This window comes from Salmo trutta, chromosome 23 (assembly GCF_901001165.1).
Source record: "Salmo trutta chromosome 23, fSalTru1.1, whole genome shotgun sequence".
In the NCBI taxonomy this organism is placed as follows: Eukaryota; Metazoa; Chordata; class Actinopteri; order Salmoniformes; family Salmonidae; genus Salmo; species Salmo trutta.
The window spans coordinates 51,430,199-51,452,117 of NC_042979.1; the positions used below are offsets into that span (position 1 = coordinate 51,430,199).

At 44.6% G+C, this 21,919-nt stretch overlaps 1 protein-coding gene across 1 annotated transcript in view; it reads right to left on the reverse strand.

Moving 5' to 3' along the window:
- The window catches only part of si:dkey-88l16.3 (low-density lipoprotein receptor-related protein 2), a 75,668-nt gene that overhangs the window by 44,332 nt on the left and 9,417 nt on the right, over window positions 1–21,919 (reverse strand). The window contains exons 7-20 of the mRNA XM_029709892.1: window positions 15,658–15,864; window positions 15,294–15,560; window positions 14,955–15,170; window positions 14,690–14,866; window positions 14,343–14,594; window positions 7,198–7,404; window positions 6,834–7,100; window positions 6,495–6,710; window positions 6,230–6,406; window positions 4,502–4,768; window positions 4,125–4,340; window positions 3,728–3,957; window positions 3,363–3,492; window positions 3,069–3,262 (exon numbers count right to left, since the gene is read on the reverse strand). Of these exons, the coding sequence (XP_029565752.1) occupies window positions 3,069–3,262; window positions 3,363–3,492; window positions 3,728–3,957; window positions 4,125–4,340; window positions 4,502–4,768; window positions 6,230–6,406; window positions 6,495–6,710; window positions 6,834–7,100; window positions 7,198–7,404; window positions 14,343–14,594; window positions 14,690–14,866; window positions 14,955–15,170; window positions 15,294–15,560; window positions 15,658–15,864 (3,023 nt within the window). The remainder of the gene's footprint in view (window positions 1–3,068; window positions 3,263–3,362; window positions 3,493–3,727; window positions 3,958–4,124; window positions 4,341–4,501; window positions 4,769–6,229; window positions 6,407–6,494; window positions 6,711–6,833; window positions 7,101–7,197; window positions 7,405–14,342; window positions 14,595–14,689; window positions 14,867–14,954; window positions 15,171–15,293; window positions 15,561–15,657; window positions 15,865–21,919) is intronic.

Consider the following 21,919-nt stretch of genomic DNA (forward strand, 5'->3'; position numbering starts at 1 on the left):
AGAGGTGTATTTGGAGGACAAGTTGGTCAGGATAATATCTATGAGGATGCCCATGTTTACGGATTAGGGTTGTACCTGGTGGTTTCCTTGATAATTTGTGTGAGATTGAGGGCATCTAGCTTAGATTGTAGGACTCCTGGAGTGTTAAGCATATCCCAGTTAAGGTCACCTAACAGAACGAACTCTGAAGATAGATGAGGGGGCAATCAATTCACAAATGGTGTCCATGGCACAGCTGGGAGCTGAGGAGGGTCTATAACAGGCAGCAACAGTGAGAGACTTATTTCTAAAATTAGAAGCTCGAACTGTTTGGTCATAGACCTGAAAAGTATGACAGAACTTTGCAAGCCATCTCTGCAGTAGATTGCAACTCCTCCCCCTTTGGCAGTTCTATCTTGAAGGAAAATGTTGTAGTTGGGTATGGAAATCTCAGAATTTTGGGTGACCTTCCTAAGCCAGGATTCAGGCATGGCAAGGATATCAGGGTTGGCAGAGTGTGCTAAAGCAGTGAGTAAAACAAACTTCTGAATTTGACATGCATGAAACCAAGGCTTTTTCGATTACAGAAGTCAACAAATGAGTGCCTGGGGACATGCAGGACCTTGGTTAGCCTCCACATCACCCGAGGAACAGAGGAGTAAAATGAAGGTACGCCTGAAGGCTAGCAAAACTGGTTGTCTAGTGCGTTGGGGACAGAATAAAAGGAGCCGATTTCTGGGCGTGGTAGAATAGATTCAGGGCATAATGTGCAGACAGGGGTATGGTGGGGTGCGGGTACAGTGGAGTTAAGCCCAGGTACTGAGTGATGAGAGGTTGCATCTCTGGACATGCTGGGTGAGGTCACCGCATGTGGGAGGTGGGACAAAGGAGGTATCTAAGGCATGTACAGTGGGACTAGGGGCGCCGCAGTAAACTACAACAAATGATAATTATCCTAAACAGTATACAAGGCATATTGACATTTTAGAGAGACAAAGCGAGGCATAAAGCAATCACAGGTGTTGATTGGGAGAGCTAGCTAAGTCAACAGCGGGTAAGACAACAGGTAAAATGGTGATGACTGGGCATCACCAGGGTTGGTTAACTAAACACAGGGCCTGAGTTCGGGGCTAGGGCCGACAGATAACCAAAAGGAAACAAAGTGGAGTACCGTGATAAATGAGCAGTCCAGCAGGCATCAGCTATAGAACCAAGTGATCATAGGGTCCAGTGTACAGCAATAGATGGAACAGGGAAGCCGCTAGGTAGTCGTTACTACGCTAGCACTCGGGAGACATGGCGTTTAAAGTTAGCAGTCAGGGGGAAGTAGAAGCATCTGCTCCGTTGTCCGGCGAAGGCCGGTTGAAGGCACAGCTGATGGAATTACGTCTGCGGACCAGTCGTGGTGGTATGGCGGGGCACCGTGTCGACGAAGGGACCGGGCCCGATGGCGAAAGAGGTATTGTAGTTGTGGTAATTTCGTTTGCTAGCCGGGAGAAGCGCCTGGCTCAGGGCTAGCGTCGGGGCTGGGTCACTCAGTGGCAGCTAGCTAACTGATGATCAATGGTCCAGGGTTTACGGCAGGAATCTGGCGTTGTAGTGGAGAAAGAAAGTCGAGGCTGGCAGGTATTATCCAGGCAAAAAAAACGACTGGTGCCTGAGCAGAGGGTAAAGGCTGCTTGCAGTGGCTAACAATGACTAAATATCCAGTAACTTAGCTGGCTACCTTCTGATAAGTTTTTGCTATAGGGTCTAAAAAAACAGCAGATCCGTGTCACATTGAGTGAGGCAGGTTACCGGAAGGTATATTTAATTTAAAAATGGAAAAGAGATTGAAAAATAAAATTAGAATATATACAAAAAAGAAATAAAAAAGTAAACGAGACGACAACAAACCACGTCTGCACTGCTACGCCATCTTGGATTGCCTCCTGGATGGTAGCGGGGTGAACAGACAGTGGCTCAGGTGGTTTGTTGTCCTTGATATTTTTGTGCAGAGGGTGGTGCAGACCGCACCACCCTCTGGAGAGCCTTGCTGTTGTGGGCGGTGCAGTTACCGTATCAGGTGGTGATACAGCCCGACAGGATGCTCTCAATTGTGCATCTGTAAAAGTTTGTGAGGGTTTTAGGTGGCATGCCACATTTCTTCAGCCTTTGCGTAAAGCCTGTGTGTATGCGGAGGACTCCACACCATACACGTCAGCTACTACAGTGAGTGAAATCTCTGCAACACTTAAAGAGCTGCAGTTAGTTTCAGAATGGGTGGCAAGAAATAAGTTAGTCCTAAATATTTAACTAAAAGCAAGTTAAGGAGACTAAACTACTTGGAGTAAAACTATTGTAAACTGCCATGGTCAAAACATATTGATACAACAGTAGCTAAGATGGGGAGAAGTCTGTCCATATAAAGCACTGCTCTGGCTTAACTATCAACAAGTCAGGTACTACAGGCCCTAGTTTTGTCTCACCTGGACTACTGCCCAGTCGTGTGGTAAGCTGTCAAAAATGACAATCGGCTCAGAACATGGCAGTACGGCTGGCCCCTTAAATGTACACAGAGCTAATAATAATAGCCAGTGTCAATTGCTCATGGCTCAAAGTAGAGAGCTTGACTTCATCACTACTTGTTTTTGTAAGAAGTGTTGACATGCTAAATGCACCGAGGTGTCTGTTTAAAATACTAGCACACAGCTCAGACAGCCATGCATACTCCACAAGGCATGCCACCAGAGGTCTATTCACAATCCCCAAGTCCAGAACAGACTATGGGAGGCGCACAGTACTACATAGAGCCATGACTACTTGGAACACTATTCCACATCAGTTAACTGATGCAAGCAGTAGAATCAGATTTAAAAAACAGATACAAATAAACCTTATGGAACAGCAGGGACTTTGAAGGGTCACAAGCACACGCATACTAACACGTACTCTACCCACACGTAACATGGATTTTGTTTTGTAGATGTGGTAGTAGAGTAGTGTCCTTAGGGTACACAATGTGTTGTGAAAAGTGTTATTAAATGTAATGTTATGCAGGACCGGGTTTTGAAAACCCTGGGTTGGGGTATGTGGATTGGGGTACTAACCGGTCCGTAAGGGGTGCTAACACAGTGCTGGTCACATTGGGGGGTCCCAGGGCTGGAGCAGTTATTGGTGGAACAGCCGTGACCCTCGTCAGATCCATCAGGACAGTTGTTGATGTGGTCACAAAGTAGAGAATGGTCCACACACTCTCCACTACCACACTGGTAAAGCTGGTTGGAGCACTTCACCTGGCCACCTACAGTAAAACAACAGACTGGTCCACACTCTACACAGCTGGTTGGAGCACTTCACCTGGCCAACTACAAATGTAACCATAACCCTTTGTGTAAGCTCACATCCAGCCTCGTCACTGTGGTCCTCACAATCCTTCTGTCCATCACACCTCCAGGTCGCAGGGATACACTGGCTCCTAGAGACACAGCTCCACTGGAACTCCCCACACGTCACTGGAGACACCTTACAGTTCTGAAGTTTACCCAGAATTTAGAGATAGAGTTGAGGTAAAAAGGATTGTGCAAGATTATGGCAATTAACCTAGCATGCTAGTTTGTATTGGTTTGCAAAACTACCTTTGACTTCCTTAATACTGGTCATGGAGCCATAAAAGTGGTATCCATGAGTTCATCTGGCTGTGGGTAAGTATATAAATGTTTTACACAATCCTTTTAAAGGGAAGGTTAATATTAGACGGGTTCCTCACCCTCTCGTCTGAACCGTCCTGGCAGTCCTGCTCCCCATCACACAGCCATTCCTCCACAAGACATTCATGGCTGTTTGGGCAGCGGCGCTCCGGGGGACAGTGGGGGGGTTTGGCACAGCCCACCTCGTCAGAATGGTCTCCGCAGTCAGCATGGCCGTCACAACGGAAAGCCTCAGACACACACTGACCATTACTACACTGATACAGCTGCCGGCCACACGGCTTTGCCACTGGGAGAGAGATGGCAGAAGCAGAGGAGAGCAATAATTGCAAAAAACTAAGTAAAAACGGGTTCTGAACAAGGGGGTTATGAAACAACGTGGAACCACGTCACAGTGGAAATGGGTTCTAAAGACCCATTACAATGGAAATGGGTTTTTAGAGATGAGGCTCATACCACAGTCTTCCTCATCAGAGCCATCCACACAGTCCCTCTCTCCATCACAGATGAAGGTTTCTGGGATACAGCGGCTATTGTTGTCACAGCGATGACTGCAGCTCTTGGTGGCCTTAAAGCAGTCGATTTCATCAGAGCGATCCTGGCACTGTGCCTTCCCATCACACACCTGCTGCTGGTCGATACACTTCTTCCCATGAGCACACTGGAACTGACCTGAGGTAGGAACCAATGAGCACACTGGAACTGAGCTGAGCAAATAAACCAATGAGCACACTAAATTACCTAAGGACATTGATATGAATGGATAAATATGTACTGAAACTGGCCACTTGTGATTAAACACATTACACCAGATCAAGAGGTGAGCTTCTGACCTGCTTTGCAGAGGAGCTCACAGTCCTGTTCATCTGATCCATCCTTACAGTCCACCTCTCCATCACAAACATGGCTGTGCAGGACACACTCTTTCCCATCCTTGCACAGTCTAGAACCCATACGACACTTCAGGGGCAATGTCTGGGATGTTGGAGCAGCTATCGTCTGACAGCCAACCTCATCTGAGCCGTCTTGGCAATGAGAGCGTCCATCACAAACCAGACTCCTCTCAATACATTTCCTCCTGTCCTTACACCGGAACTCACCTGGGAGACACACAAGAGGGACCATGAAGATATCTTAAGAGGGTTTACGGGGTTTCTGGGTGGCAAAGCAGTATCAAATATCAAGGTAGGGGGCAGTATTTTCACGGCCGGATGAAAAACGTCCCCAAATTAAACGGTCTACTTCTCGGACCCAGGAACTAGAATATGCATATTAGTAGATTTGGATAGAAAACACAAGTTTCTAAAACTGTTTGAATGGTGTCTGAGTGTAACAGAACTCATATGGCAGGCAAAACCCTGAGAAAAATCTAACCAGGAAGTGGGAAGTCTGGTGCTTGTAGTCCTTTCAAGTCATTGCCTATCGAACTGACTTCAGGTTCATTTTGCACTTCCTAAGGCTTCCACTAGATGGTAACAGTCATTAGAAAGTTGTTTGAGGCATCTATGATGAACAGAGAGCGAACAGAGGAAGTTGTTGACTCAGGAAAGCAAATTAATTCATTGGCGCATTCACATGAGTTAGCTGTGTTCCAAAACGTTTTTCAAGACACTGGAATCGTCTGGTAGAAATATTATTGAAGTTCTAAGTTAAAAAGGCCCTAAAAATTGATGCTATACAACGTTTGAAAAAACATAAATGTAACTTTTTCTAACTTTGTCGAGACATTTTCGGATCGCTTCCTACACTTGGAGTAGCTTACTGAATGCAGAAACAAGGAGTTATTTGGACATAAATTATGGACTTTATCAAACAAAACATTTACTGTGGACCTGGGAACCGTGGAAGTGCCTTCTGATGAAGATCAAAGGTAAGTGAATATTTCTATTGCCATTTATGATTTTAGATGACTCCAAAATGGCGGGTATCTGTATTGCCTAGTGTACTTTTGAGCGCAGTACTCAGATTATTGCAAAGTGTGCTTTCCCCGTGATGCTTTTTTGAAATCTGTCACAGTGGTTGCATAAAGATGTTCATCTATAATTCTTTGAATAACAGTTTAATATTTTATCATTGTTTATGATGAGTATTTTTGTAAATTGTTGTGCTGATTCACAGGCAGTTTTGGAGGCAAAATATTTTCTGAACATAACGCGTTAATGTAAAAGGCTGTTTTTGGATATAAATATAAACTTGATCGAACAAAAAATGCATGTATTGTGTAACATGTCCTAGAAGTGTCATCTGATGAAGATCGTCAAAGGTTAGTGCATAATTTAAGCTGAATTTGTTATGTGACACCTGTCCTTGCTAGGAAAATGGCTGTGTGTTTTTTCTTGTGTTGGAACTGTCCTAACATATCTAACTTTATGCTTTCGCCGTAAAGCCTTTTTGAAATTGGACAACGTGGTTACATTAAGGAGACATGCATCTTTAAAATAGTCATAGGTTTGAGAACTTTGAATTATGACATTTTGAATTTGGCACTCTGATTTTTCACTGGCTGTTGAATAGTGTGAACCGTGGGTGGGACGCTGCCCAAGAGAAGTTAATATATCTACCTCCGTTTGGACATTTAGTAATGCAGGACTCCTCATCAAAACCATCAGGGCAGTCTCTCAATTTGTCACACAGCTGAGTTTGGGAGATGCACAAATTTGAGCCCCGACACATCACTGATGGACTGGTACAGGTCTGAACCAGAGTTGGCAGGACAGGAGGAAGGGCCTTGTTAGAATCTAGGGAGAGAGGTTACATTAGATTCATTTAAAGAGATTCTCCTCATCCTTCTGTACCAACTGTCCAAGTGAGTCAGCAGGGTCTCACCACAGCCTTCCTCATCAGAGCCGTCCGCACAGTCTCTCTCTCCATCACAGAGGAAGGTTTCTGGGATACAGCGGCTATTGTTGTCACAGCGATGTCTGCAGCTCTTGGTGGGCTTGAAGCAGTCCATTTCATCAGAGCGATCCTGACACTGTGCCTTCCCATCACACACCTGCTGCTGGTCGATACACTTCTTCCCATGAGCACACTGGAACTGACCTGAGAGGTAGGAACCAATGAGCACACGAACTGACCTAAGGACATTGATATGAATGGATTTGTACTGAAACTGGCCACTTGTGATTAAACACATTACACCAGATCAAGAGGTGAGCTTCTGACCTGCTTTGCAGAGGAGCTCACAGTCCTGTTCATCTGATCCATCCTTACAGTCCACCTCTCCATCACAAACATGGCTGTGAAGGACACACTCTTTCCCATCCTTGCACAGTCTAGAACCCATACGACACTTCAGGGGCAATGTCTGGGATGTTGGAGCAGCTATCGTCTGACAGCCAACCTCATCTGAGCCGTCTTGGCAATGAGAGCGTCCATCACAAACCAGACTCCTCTCAATACATTTCCTCCTGTCCTTACACCGGAACTCACCTGGGCGACACACATAAGAGGGACCGTGAAGATGGCTTAAGAGGGTTTACGGGGTGGCAAAGAGGCATCAAATATCAGAAAGAGTTAATATATCTACCTCTGTTTGGACATTTAGTAATACAGGACTCCTCATCAAAACCATCAGGGCAGTCTCGCAATGTGTCACACAGCTGAGTTTGGGAGATGCACAAAGTTGAGCCCCGACACATCACTGATGGACTGGTACAGACTGGCTGAGCAGGAAGAATATCTGGAATGGTTGCAGTTGGAGCCAAATAAGCGGTAGTAAGTGGAATTGGAGATCCTGTAGGTAGAGAGTATTACCAAGATAATGGACAAGCCTTTTACACTCTACCCAGAACAAGTCTAATGAACCGTTAGTTTCCACAAAACAATTCAGCACAAAGGGTTAGACTGTAGGTAACATGTCTCACCTGCTAATATAGATTTTCCGAAAGGAGGGCAGGGGAGGACTTTGTATGCGTCGTGGAAGTTAGAATAACAATGATCCAGGGTTTTGCCAGCCCGCGCATTCGATATGTCAATGTACAGTTAAAAATATAAAACGCAACAATCGCAAAGATTTTACTGGGCTCCTCGACACTCCATCCCCCCGACAACCTCACTGCTCAGCTAAGAAAAGCCAACTGACATTTACTCCTGAGGTACTGACATGTTGCACCCTCTGCAACCACTGATTATTATTTTGACCCTACTAGTCATCTATCAACTTTTGAACAATCTGGCCTTGTACCCTTATATTCTCCACACGGCACAGCCAGAAGAGGACTGGCCACCCCTCAGAGCCTGGTTCCTCTAGGTTTCTTCCTAGGTTCCTGCCGTTCTAGGGAGTTCATTGCCACCGTGCTTCTACGTCTGCATTGCTTGCTGTTTGGGGTTTTAGGCTCGTTTTCTGTATAGCACTGACATCTGCTGATGTAAAAAAAAAAAAAAAGCCTTTATAAATCGATTTGATAAGGAAATCAGTCAATTTAAATACAATCATTAGGCCTTAACCTATGGATTTCACAACTGGGAATACAGATTTGCATCAGCTGGTCACAGGTACCTTAAAGGTAGAGGTGTGGATCAGAAAACCAGTCAGTATCTGGTGTGACCGCCATTTGCCATCTTCATGTAGAGTTGATCAGGCTGTTGATGGCAGCCTGTGGAATATTGTCCCACTTTTCTTCAATGGCTGTGAGAAGTTACTGGAAATTGTCAGGAACTGGAAAATGCTGTCGTACACAGAGTATTCCAAACATGCTCAACAGGTCACATGTCTGGTGAGTACGCAGGCCATGGAAGAACTGGAATATTTTCAGCTTCCAGGAATTGTGTACAGATCCTTGTGACATGGCGCCATGCATTATCATGCTGAAACATGAGGTGATGGCAGCAGATAAATGGGACTGCAATGGGCCTCAGGATCTCATGGCATCTCAGTGCATTCAAATTGCCATCGATAAAATGCAATTGTGTTCATTGGCCGTAGCTTATGCTTGCCCATACCATAAGCCCACCATGGGGCACTCTTCACAACATTGACATCAAACCTCTCGTCCACACGATGCCTTATGCTGTCTAACATCTGCTCGGTACAGTTGAAACCAGGATTAATCCATGAAGCACACTTCTCCAGAGTGCCAGTGGCCATCGAAGGTGAGCATTTGCCCACTGAAGTCGGTTACGATGTCGAACTACAGTCAGGTCAAGACCATAGTGAGGATGACAAGTGCGCAGAAGAGCTTCCCTGAGACAGTTTGAGCAGACTTTCTTCAGTTTTGTAAACCCATAGTTTCATCAGCTGTCCGAGAAGCTGGTCTCAGATGATCCCACAGGTGAAACTGGATGTTGAGGTCCTGGGCTGGAGTGGTTATATGTGGTCTAGAAATATGTGATTATTGAAACAAATGAGTTTATATCATTTACTATCATCCTAAATTAAAATGTTTTATCCATTTCTAATAAATGTATATTATGCTACTTTCCAATAAGTTCGCAGTATGCGTTACTACATTACACAAGGGAACGTTTTAACCACATCGAATTGGGGGGAATTACATACGTTTGACCTCAGTTTGGTGATGTTAGTATAAAAGTTGTCAACATGACGACAAGACCAATTGCTTAAAACAGAGCAATATATTTGATTTTGTCATAGGAGTGGGGGGTGGTCACAGAACTTAGAATGCAGTTTGAATTTTCCTCAAATGATGCAGATAATTCTGGGCGGTCTCCAAGTCACTGGCCACACATCAATACAATGATTTGAAAGTCAAATTATCAACGATTTGAAAGTTTAAAAAAAGCCTCCTTCACTCCCGCCGCCAAACTTACCCTGGTAAAACTGTCTGTCCTACCAATCCTCAACGATGTCATCTACAAAATAGCTTCCAATACTCTACTCAGCAAATTGGTTGTAGTCTATCACAGTGCCATCCGTTTTGTTACCAAAGCGCCTTATACCACCCACCACTGTGACCTGTATGCTCTAGTCGGCTGGCCCTCGCTACATATTCGTCGCCAGACCCACTGGCTCCAGGTCATCTATAAGTCTAGGCTAGGTAAAGCGCCGCCTTATCTCAGCTCACTGGTTACGATAACACCCACCCGAGCAGGTATATCTCACTGGTCATCCCCAAAGCCAAACACCTCGTTTGGCCGCCTTTCCTTCCAGTTCTCTGCTGCCAGTGATTGGAACGAATTGCAATTTTTTTTAATTAAAATTAAAATCGCTGAAGCTGGAGACTTATATTTCCCTCACAAACTTTAAACATTAGCTATCTGAGCAGCTAACCGATCGCTGCAGCTGTACATAATCCATCTGTAAATAGCCCACCCAATCTACCTACCTCATCCCCATATTGTTTTGATTTACTTTGCTGCTCTTTTGCACACCAGTATCACTACTCACACACACACCATCATCATCATCTGCTCATCTATCACTCCAGTGTTAATCTGCTAAATTGTAATTACTTTTCTACTATGGCCTATTTATTGCCTTACCACCTCATGCCATTTGCACACTGTATATAGACTCTTTTTTTCCTATTGTGTTATTGACTGTACGGTTGTTTATTCCATGTGTAACTCTGTTTGTCGCACTGCTTTGCTTCATCTTGGCCAGGTCGCAGTTGTAAACGAGAACTTGTTCTCAACTAGCTTACCTGGTTAAATAAAGGTGAAATAAATACAATTATCACTCACTGCGGATATTCTACGGCAGGTCGTGATTCATTGACCTTGGTGGTTTATTCCTTTTTCCTTGATGCAGTCCACCAAAATCAAAATCTGCCATTCCAAAATATAAATAGAAGCCTTCTATAAATGCTCATCTAACTAACCATGTATAGGTTCATCCAAGTTTCCATGTGGCTTAAAAAAAAATATATTTTTTTTTAAAGTGTTCCTCTTCCTGTTTTTGTGATCTCCTATCAAAACGCAACATCACAAAATAGTGGACATTTCCAAAGGTTGTCCTCTAATAAGTGATGTATATATAAACCCTACCGGTCAAAAGTGTTAGAACACCTACTCAAGCAAACGGTTCTTTATTTTTCCTATTTTGTATGTTGTAGAATAATAGTGAAGACATCAAAACTATGAAACGTATGGAATCATGTAGTAACCAAAAAAGTGTTCAAATCTAAATATATGTTATATATTTCAAATAGCCACCCTTTGCCTTGACAGCTTTGCACACTCTTGGCATTCGCTCAACCAGCTTCACCTGGAATGCTTTTCCAAGTCTTGAAGGAGTTCCCACATATGCTGAGCACTTGTTGGCTGCTTTTCCTTCACTCTGCAGTCCAACTCATCCCAAACCATCTCAATTTGGTTGAGGTCGGGGGATTGTGGAAGCCAGGTCATCTGATGCAGCACTCAATCCCTCTCCGTATTGGTAAAATAGCCCTTACAGCCTGGAGTTGTTTGGTCATTGTCCTGTTGAAAAACTAAATGACAGTCCCACTAAGCCCAAACCAGATGGGATGGCGTATCGCTGCAGAACGCTGTGGTAGCCATGCTGGTTAAGTGTGCCTTGAATTCTAAATGAATCAGACAGTGTCACCAGCCCCACACAATAACACCTCATTGCTTTATGGTGGGAAAACGCATGCGGAGATCATCCGTTCTCGCAAAGACAAAGGTTGGAAGCAAAAATCTCCAATTTGGACTCAGACCAAAAGGACAAACTTCCACCGGTCTAATGTCAATTGCTCATGTTTCTTGGTCCAAGCAAGTCTTTCTTATTGGTGTCCTTCAGTAGTGGTTTCTTTGCAGCAATTCAACCATGAAGGCCAGATTCACTGTCTCCTCTGACCAGTTGATGTTGAGATGCGTCTTACTTGAACTATGTGAAGCATTTATTTGGGCTGCAATTTCTGAGGCTGGCAAATCTAATGCTCATATCCTTTGCAGCAGGGGTAACTCTGGGTCTTCCATTCCTGTGGCGGTCCTCATTAGAGCTAGTTACATTATGGCACTTGGTTTTTGCGACTGCACTTGAACTTTAAAAGTTATTGAAATTTTCCAAATTGACTGACCTTCATGTCTTAAAGTAATGGACTGTCATTTCTCATTGCTATTTGAGCTGTTCTTGACATCTGGACTTGGTCAATTACCAAATAGGGCTCTATTCTGTATACCCCTCCTTACATTGTCACAAAAGATTGGCTCAAACGCATTAAGGAAAGACATTTCAAATACTTTAAGGCAGCACACCTGTTAATTGAAACACATTCCAGGTGACTACCTCATGACGCTGGTTGAGAGAATGCCAAGAGTGTGCAAAGCTGTCAAGGCAAAGGGTGGCTATTTGAAGAATCTCAAATTTAAAATATACTGCTCAAAAAAATAAAGGGAACACTTAAACACATCCTAGATCTGAATGAAATAAATAATCTTATTAAATACTTTTTTCTTTACACAGTTGAATGTGCTGACAACAATCACAAAAATAATCAATGGAAATCCAATTTATCAACCCATGGAGGTCTGGATTTGGAGTCACACTCAAAATTAAAGTGGAAAACCACACTACAGGCTGATCCAACTTTGATGTAATGTCCTTAAAACAAGTCAAAATGAGGCTCAGTAGTGTGTGTGGCCTCCACGTGCCTGTATGACCTCCCTACAATGCCTGGGCATGCTCCTGATGAGGTGGCGGATGGTTTCCTGAGGGATCTCCTCCCAGACCTGGACTAAAGCATCCGCCAACTCCTGGACAGTCTGTGGTGCAACGTGGCATTGGTGGATGGAGCGAGACATGATGTCCCAGATGTGCTCAATTGGATTCAGGTCTGGGGAACGGGCGGGCCAGTCCATAGCATCAATGCCTTCCTCTTGCAGGAACTGCTGACACACTCCAGCCCCATGAGGTCTAGCATTGTCTTGCATTAGGAGGAACCCAGGGCCAACCGCACCAGCATATGGTCTCACAAGGGGTCTGAGGATCTCATCTCGGTACCTAATGGCAGTCAGGCTACCTCTGGCGAGCACATGGAGGGCTGTGCGGCCCCCCAAAGAAATGCCACCCCACACCATGACTGACCCACCGCCAAACCGGTCATGCTGGAGTTGCAGGCAGCAGAACGTTCTCCACAGCGTCTCCAGACTCTGTCACGTCTGTCATGTGCTCAGTGTGAACCTGCTTTCATCTGTGAAGAGCACAGGGCGCCAGTGGCGAATTTGCCAATCTTAGTGTTCTCTGGCAAATGCCAAACGTCCTGCACGGTGTTGGGCTGTACGCACAACCCCCACCTGTGGACGTCGGGCCCTCATACCACCCTCATGGAGTCTGTTTCTGACCGTTTGAGCAGACACATGCACATTTGTGGCCTGCTGGAGGTCATTTTGCAGGGCTCTGGCAGTGCTTCTCCTGCTCCTCCTTGCACAAAGGCGGAGGTAGCGGTCCTGCTGCTGGGTTGTTGCCCTCCTACGGCCTCCTCCACGTCTCCTGATGTACTGGCATGTCTCCTGGTAGCGCCTCCATGCTCTGGACACTACGCTGACAGACACAGCAAACCTTCTTGCCACAGCTCGCATTGATGTGCCATCCTGGATGAGCTGCACTACCTGAGCCACTTGTGTGGGTTGTAGACTCCGTCTCATGCTACCACTAGAGTGAAAGCACCGCCAGCATTCAAAAGTGCCCAAAACATCAGCCACGAAGCATAGGAACTGAGAAGTGGTCTGTGGTCCCCACCTGCAGAACCACTCCTTTATTGGGGGTGTCTTGCTAATTGCCTATAATTTCCACCTGTTGTCTATTCCATTTGCACAACAGCATGTGAAATGTGTCAATCAGTGTTGCTTCCTAAGTGGACAGTTTGATTTCACAGAAGTGTGATTGACTTGGAGTTACATTGTGTTGTTTAAGTGTTCCCTTTATTTTTTTGAGCAGTGTATATTTTGATTAACACTTTTTTGGTTACTAGATGATTCCATATGTGCCATTTCATAGTTTTGATGTCTTCACTATTATTGGTGCGTGTGCAGTTTATAAGGTACTCATTTAAAAATATATATGATTACTATTGTTGCAGATGTACAGTTTGTGTAGATTGTAACATGTACTACTAAGAACCTTTTCTGCATATTAGTTGTCGATTTTGACAGGATATTTATCTATATGTCTAGTCAACAGGAAGCAGCGACAGCATCATTTTTACTTACGTTTTACGAATATAATTTCAACATTCATTTTGAATGGTATTCTTAAATCAGGTAAAAACTGCTGAATGAGTCCAAAAGCGTGCTGTGCCTTAATTATTTTGATATACCCCCCTGCCTATTCAGTGAGCCGTCATTTAAGATTTTCATACAAAAAACAATACAAGAATATTGATGTCTTGACTTTGTCTAAGGTAACGGTTAGCAAAATTAGGTAAATTGACAAAGCACACTTTAACTGCAATGTTAATATGCATTACATGGCATTGTAAATTTGAGATGTCCTTTGACCTAATGTTCAACGCTTTCAGACAATGCACGTAATCGCGATAAAAAAAATGCCCACTAAAATTTCATAAAGATTAACTGATTAACTCTGACAGCCCTACAAAAACAACATTGGAAAACCTGTCACATTGTTGACCGTGTACTGTAAGTGGCAGTTCTGTCCGACTCCCCATTTTTAGTACGTCATGCCATTTTATGAACACCGTCAGACACTTAGTCGATTTAGAAAACATCCCGACTGACCAAAGTGGAACCACAGTCAGAAATCAGACTCACCACCACAGTCCTGTTCATCTGATCCATCCTTACAGTCCACCTCTCCATCACAAACATGGCTTTGCAGGACACACTCTCTCCCATCCTTGCACAGTCTAGAACCCATACGACACTTCAGGGGCAATGTCTGGGATGTTGGAGCAGCTATCGTTGGACAGCCAACCTCATCTGAGCCGTCTTGGCAATGAGAGCGTCCATCACAAACCAGACTCCTCTCAATACATTTCCTCCTGTCCTTACACCGGAACTCACCTGGGAGACACACATAAGAGGGACCGTGAAGATGGCTTAAGAGGGTTTACGGGGTGGCAAAGAGGCATCAAATATCAGAAAGAGTTAATATCTACCTCTGTTTGGACATTTAGTAATGCAGGACTCCTCATCAAAACCATCAGGGCAGTCTCTCAATTTGTCACACAGCTGAGTTTGGGAGATGCACAAATTTGAGCCCCGACACATCACTGATGGACTGGTACAGGTCTGAACCAGAGTTGGCAGGACAGGAGGAAGGGCCTTGTTAGAATCTAGGGAGAGAGGTTACATTAGATTCATTTAAAGAGATTCTCCTCATCCTTCTGTACCAACTGTCCAAGTGAGTCAGCAGGGTCTCACCACAGCCTTCCTCATCAGAGCCGTCCGCACAGTCTCTCTCTCCATCACAGAGGAAGGTTTCTGGGATACAGCGGCTATTGTTGTCACAGCGATGTCTGCAGCTCTTGGTGGGCTTGAAGCAGTCCATTTCATCAGAGCGATCCTGACACTGTGCCTTCCCATCACACACCTGCTGCTGGTCGATACACTTCTTCCCATGAGCACACTGGAACTGACCTGAGAGGTAGGAACCAATGAGCACACGAACTGACCTAAGGACATTGATATGAATGGATTTGTACTGAAACTGGCCACTTGTGATTAAACACATTACACCAGATCAAGAGGTGAGCTTCTGACCTGCTTTGCAGAGGAGCTCACAGTCCTGTTCATCTGATCCATCCTTACAGTCCACCTCTCCATCACAAACATGGCTGTGAAGGACACACTCTTTCCCATCCTTGCACAGTCTAGAACCCATACGACACTTCAGGGGCAATGTCTGGGATGTTGGAGCAGCTATCGTCTGACAGCCAACCTCATCTGAGCCGTCTTGGCAATGAGAGCGTCCATCACAAACCAGACTCCTCTCAATACATTTCCTCCTGTCCTTACACCGGAACTCACCTGGGCGACACACATAAGAGGGACCGTGAAGATGGCTTAAGAGGGTTTACGGGGTGGCAAAGAGGCATCAAATATCAGAAAGAGTTAATATATCTACCTCTGTTTGGACATTTAGTAATACAGGACTCCTCATCAAAACCATCAGGGCAGTCTCGCAATGTGTCACACAGCTGAGTTTGGGAGATGCACAAAGTTGAGCCCCGACACATCACTGATGGACTGGTACAGACTGGCTGAGCAGGAAGAATATCTGGAATGGTTGCAGTTGGAGCCAAATAAGCGGTAGTAAGTGGAATTGGAGATCCTGTAGGTAGAGAGTATTACCAAGATAATGGACAAGCCTTTTACACTCTACCCAGAACAAGTCTAATGAACCGTTAGTTTCCACAAAACAATTCAGCACAAAGGGTTAGACTGTAGGTAACATGTCTCACCTGCTAATATAGATTTTCCGAAAGGAGGGCAGGGGAGGACTTTGTATGCGTCGTGGAAGTTAGAATAACAATGATCCAGGGTTTTGCCAGCCCGCGCATTCGATATGTCAATGTACAGTTAAAAATATAAAACGCAACAATCGCAAAGATTTTACTGGGCTCCTCGACACTCCATCCCCCCGACAACCTCACTGCTCAGCTAAGAAAAGCCAACTGACATTTATTCCTGAGGTACTGACATGTTGCACCCTCTGCAACCACTGATTATTATTTTGACCCTACTAGTCATCTATCAACTTTTGAACAATCTGGCCTTGTACCCTTATATTCTCCACACGGCACAGCCAGAAGAGGACTGGCCACCCCTCAGAGCCTGGTTCCTCTAGGTTTCTTCCTAGGTTCCTGCCGTTCTAGGGAGTTCATTGCCACCGTGCTTCTACGTCTGCATTGCTTGCTGTTTGGGGTTTTAGGCTCGTTTTCTGTATAGCACTGACATCTGCTGATGTAAAAAAAAAAAAAAGCCTTTATAAATCGATTTGATAAGGAAATCAGTCAATTTAAATACAATCATTAGGCCTTAACCTATGGATTTCACAACTGGGAATACAGATTTGCATCAGCTGGTCACAGGTACCTTAAAGGTAGAGGTGTGGATCAGAAAACCAGTCAGTATCTGGTGTGACCGCCATTTGCCATCTTCATGTAGAGTTGATCAGGCTGTTGATGGCAGCCTGTGGAATATTGTCCCACTTTTCTTCAATGGCTGTGAGAAGTTACTGGAAATTGTCAGGAACTGGAAAATGCTGTCGTACACAGAGTATTCCAAACATGCTCAACAGGTCACATGTCTGGTGAGTACGCAGGCCATGGAAGAACTGGAATATTTTCAGCTTCCAGGAATTGTGTACAGATCCTTGTGACATGGCGCCATGCATTATCATGCTGAAACATGAGGTGATGGCAGCAGATAAATGGGACTGCAATGGGCCTCAGGATCTCATGGCATCTCAGTGCATTCAAATTGCCATCGATAAAATGCAATTGTGTTCATTGGCCGTAGCTTATGCTTGCCCATACCATAAGCCCACCATGGGGCACTCTTCACAACATTGACATCAAACCTCTCGTCCACACGATGCCTTATGCTGTCTAACATCTGCTCGGTACAGTTGAAACCAGGATTAATCCATGAAGCACACTTCTCCAGAGTGCCAGTGGCCATCGAAGGTGAGCATTTGCCCACTGAAGTCGGTTACGATGTCGAACTACAGTCAGGTCAAGACCATAGTGAGGATGACAAGTGCGCAGAAGAGCTTCCCTGAGACAGTTTGAGCAGACTTTCTTCAGTTTTGTAAACCCATAGTTTCATCAGCTGTCCGAGAAGCTGGTCTCAGATGATCCCACAGGTGAAACTGGATGTTGAGGTCCTGGGCTGGAGTGGTTATATGTGGTCTAGAAATATGTGATTATTGAAACAAATGAGTTTATATCATTTACTATCATCCTAAATTAAAATGTTTTATCCATTTCTAATAAATGTATATTATGCTACTTTCCAATAAGTTCGCAGTATGCGTTACTACATTACACAAGGGAACGTTTTAACCACATCGAATTGGGGGGAATTACATACGTTTGACCTCAGTTTGGTGATGTTAGTATAAAAGTTGTCAACATGACGACAAGACCAATTGCTTAAAACAGAGCAATATATTTGATTTTGTCATAGGAGTGGGGGGTGGTCACAGAACTTAGAATGCAGTTTGAATTTTCCTCAAATGATGCAGATAATTCTGGGCGGTCTCCAAGTCACTGGCCACACATCAATACAATGATTTGAAAGTCAAATTATCAACGATTTGAAAGTTTAAAAAAAGCCTCCTTCACTCCCGCCGCCAAACTTACCCTGGTAAAACTGTCTGTCCTACCAATCCTCAACGATGTCATCTACAAAATAGCTTCCAATACTCTACTCAGCAAATTGGTTGTAGTCTATCACAGTGCCATCCGTTTTGTTACCAAAGCGCCTTATACCACCCACCACTGTGACCTGTATGCTCTAGTCGGCTGGCCCTCGCTACATATTCGTCGCCAGACCCACTGGCTCCAGGTCATCTATAAGTCTAGGCTAGGTAAAGCGCCGCCTTATCTCAGCTCACTGGTTACGATAACACCCACCCGAGCAGGTATATCTCACTGGTCATCCCCAAAGCCAAACACCTCGTTTGGCCGCCTTTCCTTCCAGTTCTCTGCTGCCAGTGATTGGAACGAATTGCAATTTTTTTTAATTAAAATTAAAATCGCTGAAGCTGGAGACTTATATTTCCCTCACAAACTTTAAACATTAGCTATCTGAGCAGCTAACCGATCGCTGCAGCTGTACATAATCCATCTGTAAATAGCCCACCCAATCTACCTACCTCATCCCCATATTGTTTTGATTTACTTTGCTGCTCTTTTGCACACCAGTATCACTACTCACACACACACCATCATCATCATCTGCTCATCTATCACTCCAGTGTTAATCTGCTAAATTGTAATTACTTTTCTACTATGGCCTATTTATTGCCTTACCACCTCATGCCATTTGCACACTGTATATAGACTCTTTTTTTCCTATTGTGTTATTGACTGTACGGTTGTTTATTCCATGTGTAACTCTGTTTGTCGCACTGCTTTGCTTCATCTTGGCCAGGTCGCAGTTGTAAACGAGAACTTGTTCTCAACTAGCTTACCTGGTTAAATAAAGGTGAAATAAATACAATTATCACTCACTGCGGATATTCTACGGCAGGTCGTGATTCATTGACCTTGGTGGTTTATTCCTTTTTCCTTGATGCAGTCCACCAAAATCAAAATCTGCCATTCCAAAATATAAATAGAAGCCTTCTATAAATGCTCATCTAACTAACCATGTATAGGTTCATCCAAGTTTCCATGTGGCTTAAAAAAAATATATATTTTTTTTTTTAAAGTGTTCCTTCCTGTTTTTGTGATCTCCTATCAAAACGCAACATCACAAAATAGTGGACATTTCCAAAGGTTGTCCTCTAATAAGTGATGTATATATAAACCCTACCGGTCAAAAGTGTTAGAACACCTACTCAAGCAAACGGTTCTTTATTTTTCCTATTTTGTATGTTGTAGAATAATAGTGAAGACATCAAAACTATGAAACGTATGGAATCATGTAGTAACCAAAAAAGTGTTCAAATCTAAATATATGTTATATATTTCAAATAGCCACCCTTTGCCTTGACAGCTTTGCACACTCTTGGCATTCGCTCAACCAGCTTCACCTGGAATGCTTTTCCAAGTCTTGAAGGAGTTCCCACATATGCTGAGCACTTGTTGGCTGCTTTTCCTTCACTCTGCAGTCCAACTCATCCCAAACCATCTCAATTTGGTTGAGGTCGGGGGATTGTGGAAGCCAGGTCATCTGATGCAGCACTCAATCCCTCTCCGTATTGGTAAAATAGCCCTTACAGCCTGGAGTTGTTTGGTCATTGTCCTGTTGAAAAACTAAATGACAGTCCCACTAAGCCCAAACCAGATGGGATGGCGTATCGCTGCAGAACGCTGTGGTAGCCATGCTGGTTAAGTGTGCCTTGAATTCTAAATGAATCAGACAGTGTCACCAGCCCCACACAATAACACCTCATTGCTTTATGGTGGGAAAACGCATGCGGAGATCATCCGTTCTCGCAAAGACAAAGGTTGGAAGCAAAAATCTCCAATTTGGACTCAGACCAAAAGGACAAACTTCCACCGGTCTAATGTCAATTGCTCATGTTTCTTGGTCCAAGCAAGTCTTTCTTATTGGTGTCCTTCAGTAGTGGTTTCTTTGCAGCAATTCAACCATGAAGGCCAGATTCACTGTCTCCTCTGACCAGTTGATGTTGAGATGCGTCTTACTTGAACTATGTGAAGCATTTATTTGGGCTGCAATTTCTGAGGCTGGCAAATCTAATGCTCATATCCTTTGCAGCAGGGGTAACTCTGGGTCTTCCATTCCTGTGGCGGTCCTCATTAGAGCTAGTTACATTATGGCACTTGGTTTTTGCGACTGCACTTGAACTTTAAAAGTTATTGAAATTTTCCAAATTGACTGACCTTCATGTCTTAAAGTAATGGACTGTCATTTCTCATTGCTATTTGAGCTGTTCTTGACATCTGGACTTGGTCAATTACCAAATAGGGCTCTATTCTGTATACCCCTCCTTACATTGTCACAAAAGATTGGCTCAAACGCATTAAGGAAAGACATTTCAAATACTTTAAGGCAGCACACCTGTTAATTGAAACACATTCCAGGTGACTACCTCATGACGCTGGTTGAGAGAATGCCAAGAGTGTGCAAAGCTGTCAAGGCAAAGGGTGGCTATTTGAAGAATCTCAAATTTAAAATATACTGCTCAAAAAAATAAAGGGAACACTTAAACACATCCTAGATCTGAATGAAATAAATAATCTTAAATACTTTTTTCTTTACACAGTTGAATGTGCTGACAACAAAATCACAAAAATAATCAATGGAAATCCAATTTATCAACCCATGGAGGTCTGGATTTGGAGTCACACTCAAAATTAAAGTGGAAAACCACACTACAGGCTGATCCAACTTTGATGTAATGTCCTTAAAACAAGTCAAAATGAGGCTCAGTAGTGTGTGTGGCCTCCACGTGCCTGTATGACCTCCCTACAATGCCTGGGCATGCTCCTGATGAGGTGGCGGATGGTTTCCTGAGGGATCTCCTCCCAGACCTGGACTAAAGCATCCGCCAACTCCTGGACAGTCTGTGGTGCAACGTGGCATTGGTGGATGGAGCGAGACATGATGTCCCAGATGTGCTCAATTGGATTCAGGTCTGGGGAACGGGCGGGCCAGTCCATAGCATCAATGCCTTCCTCTTGCAGGAACTGCTGACACACTCCAGCCCCATGAGGTCTAGCATTGTCTTGCATTAGGAGGAACCCAGGGCCAACCGCACCAGCATATGGTCTCACAAGGGGTCTGAGGATCTCATCTCGGTACCTAATGGCAGTCAGGCTACCTCTGGCGAGCACATGGAGGGCTGTGCGGCCCCCCAAAGAAATGCCACCCCACACCATGACTGACCCACCGCCAAACCGGTCATGCTGGAGTTGCAGGCAGCAGAACGTTCTCCACAGCGTCTCCAGACTCTGTCACGTCTGTCATGTGCTCAGTGTGAACCTGCTTTCATCTGTGAAGAGCACAGGGCGCCAGTGGCGAATTTGCCAATCTTAGTGTTCTCTGGCAAATGCCAAACGTCCTGCACGGTGTTGGGCTGTACGCACAACCCCCACCTGTGGACGTCGGGCCCTCATACCACCCTCATGGAGTCTGTTTCTGACCGTTTGAGCAGACACATGCACATTTGTGGCCTGCTGGAGGTCATTTTGCAGGGCTCTGGCAGTGCTTCTCCTGCTCCTCCTTGCACAAAGGCGGAGGTAGCGGTCCTGCTGCTGGGTTGTTGCCCTCCTACGGCCTCCTCCACGTCTCCTGATGTACTGGCATGTCTCCTGGTAGCGCCTCCATGCTCTGGACACTACGCTGACAGACACAGCAAACCTTCTTGCCACAGCTCGCATTGATGTGCCATCCTGGATGAGCTGCACTACCTGAGCCACTTGTGTGGGTTGTAGACTCCGTCTCATGCTACCACTAGAGTGAAAGCACCGCCAGCATTCAAAAGTGCCCAAAACATCAGCCACGAAGCATAGGAACTGAGAAGTGGTCTGTGGTCCCCACCTGCAGAACCACTCCTTTATTGGGGGTGTCTTGCTAATTGCCTATAATTTCCACCTGTTGTCTATTCCATTTGCACAACAGCATGTGAAATGTGTCAATCAGTGTTGCTTCCTAAGTGGACAGTTTGATTTCACAGAAGTGTGATTGAC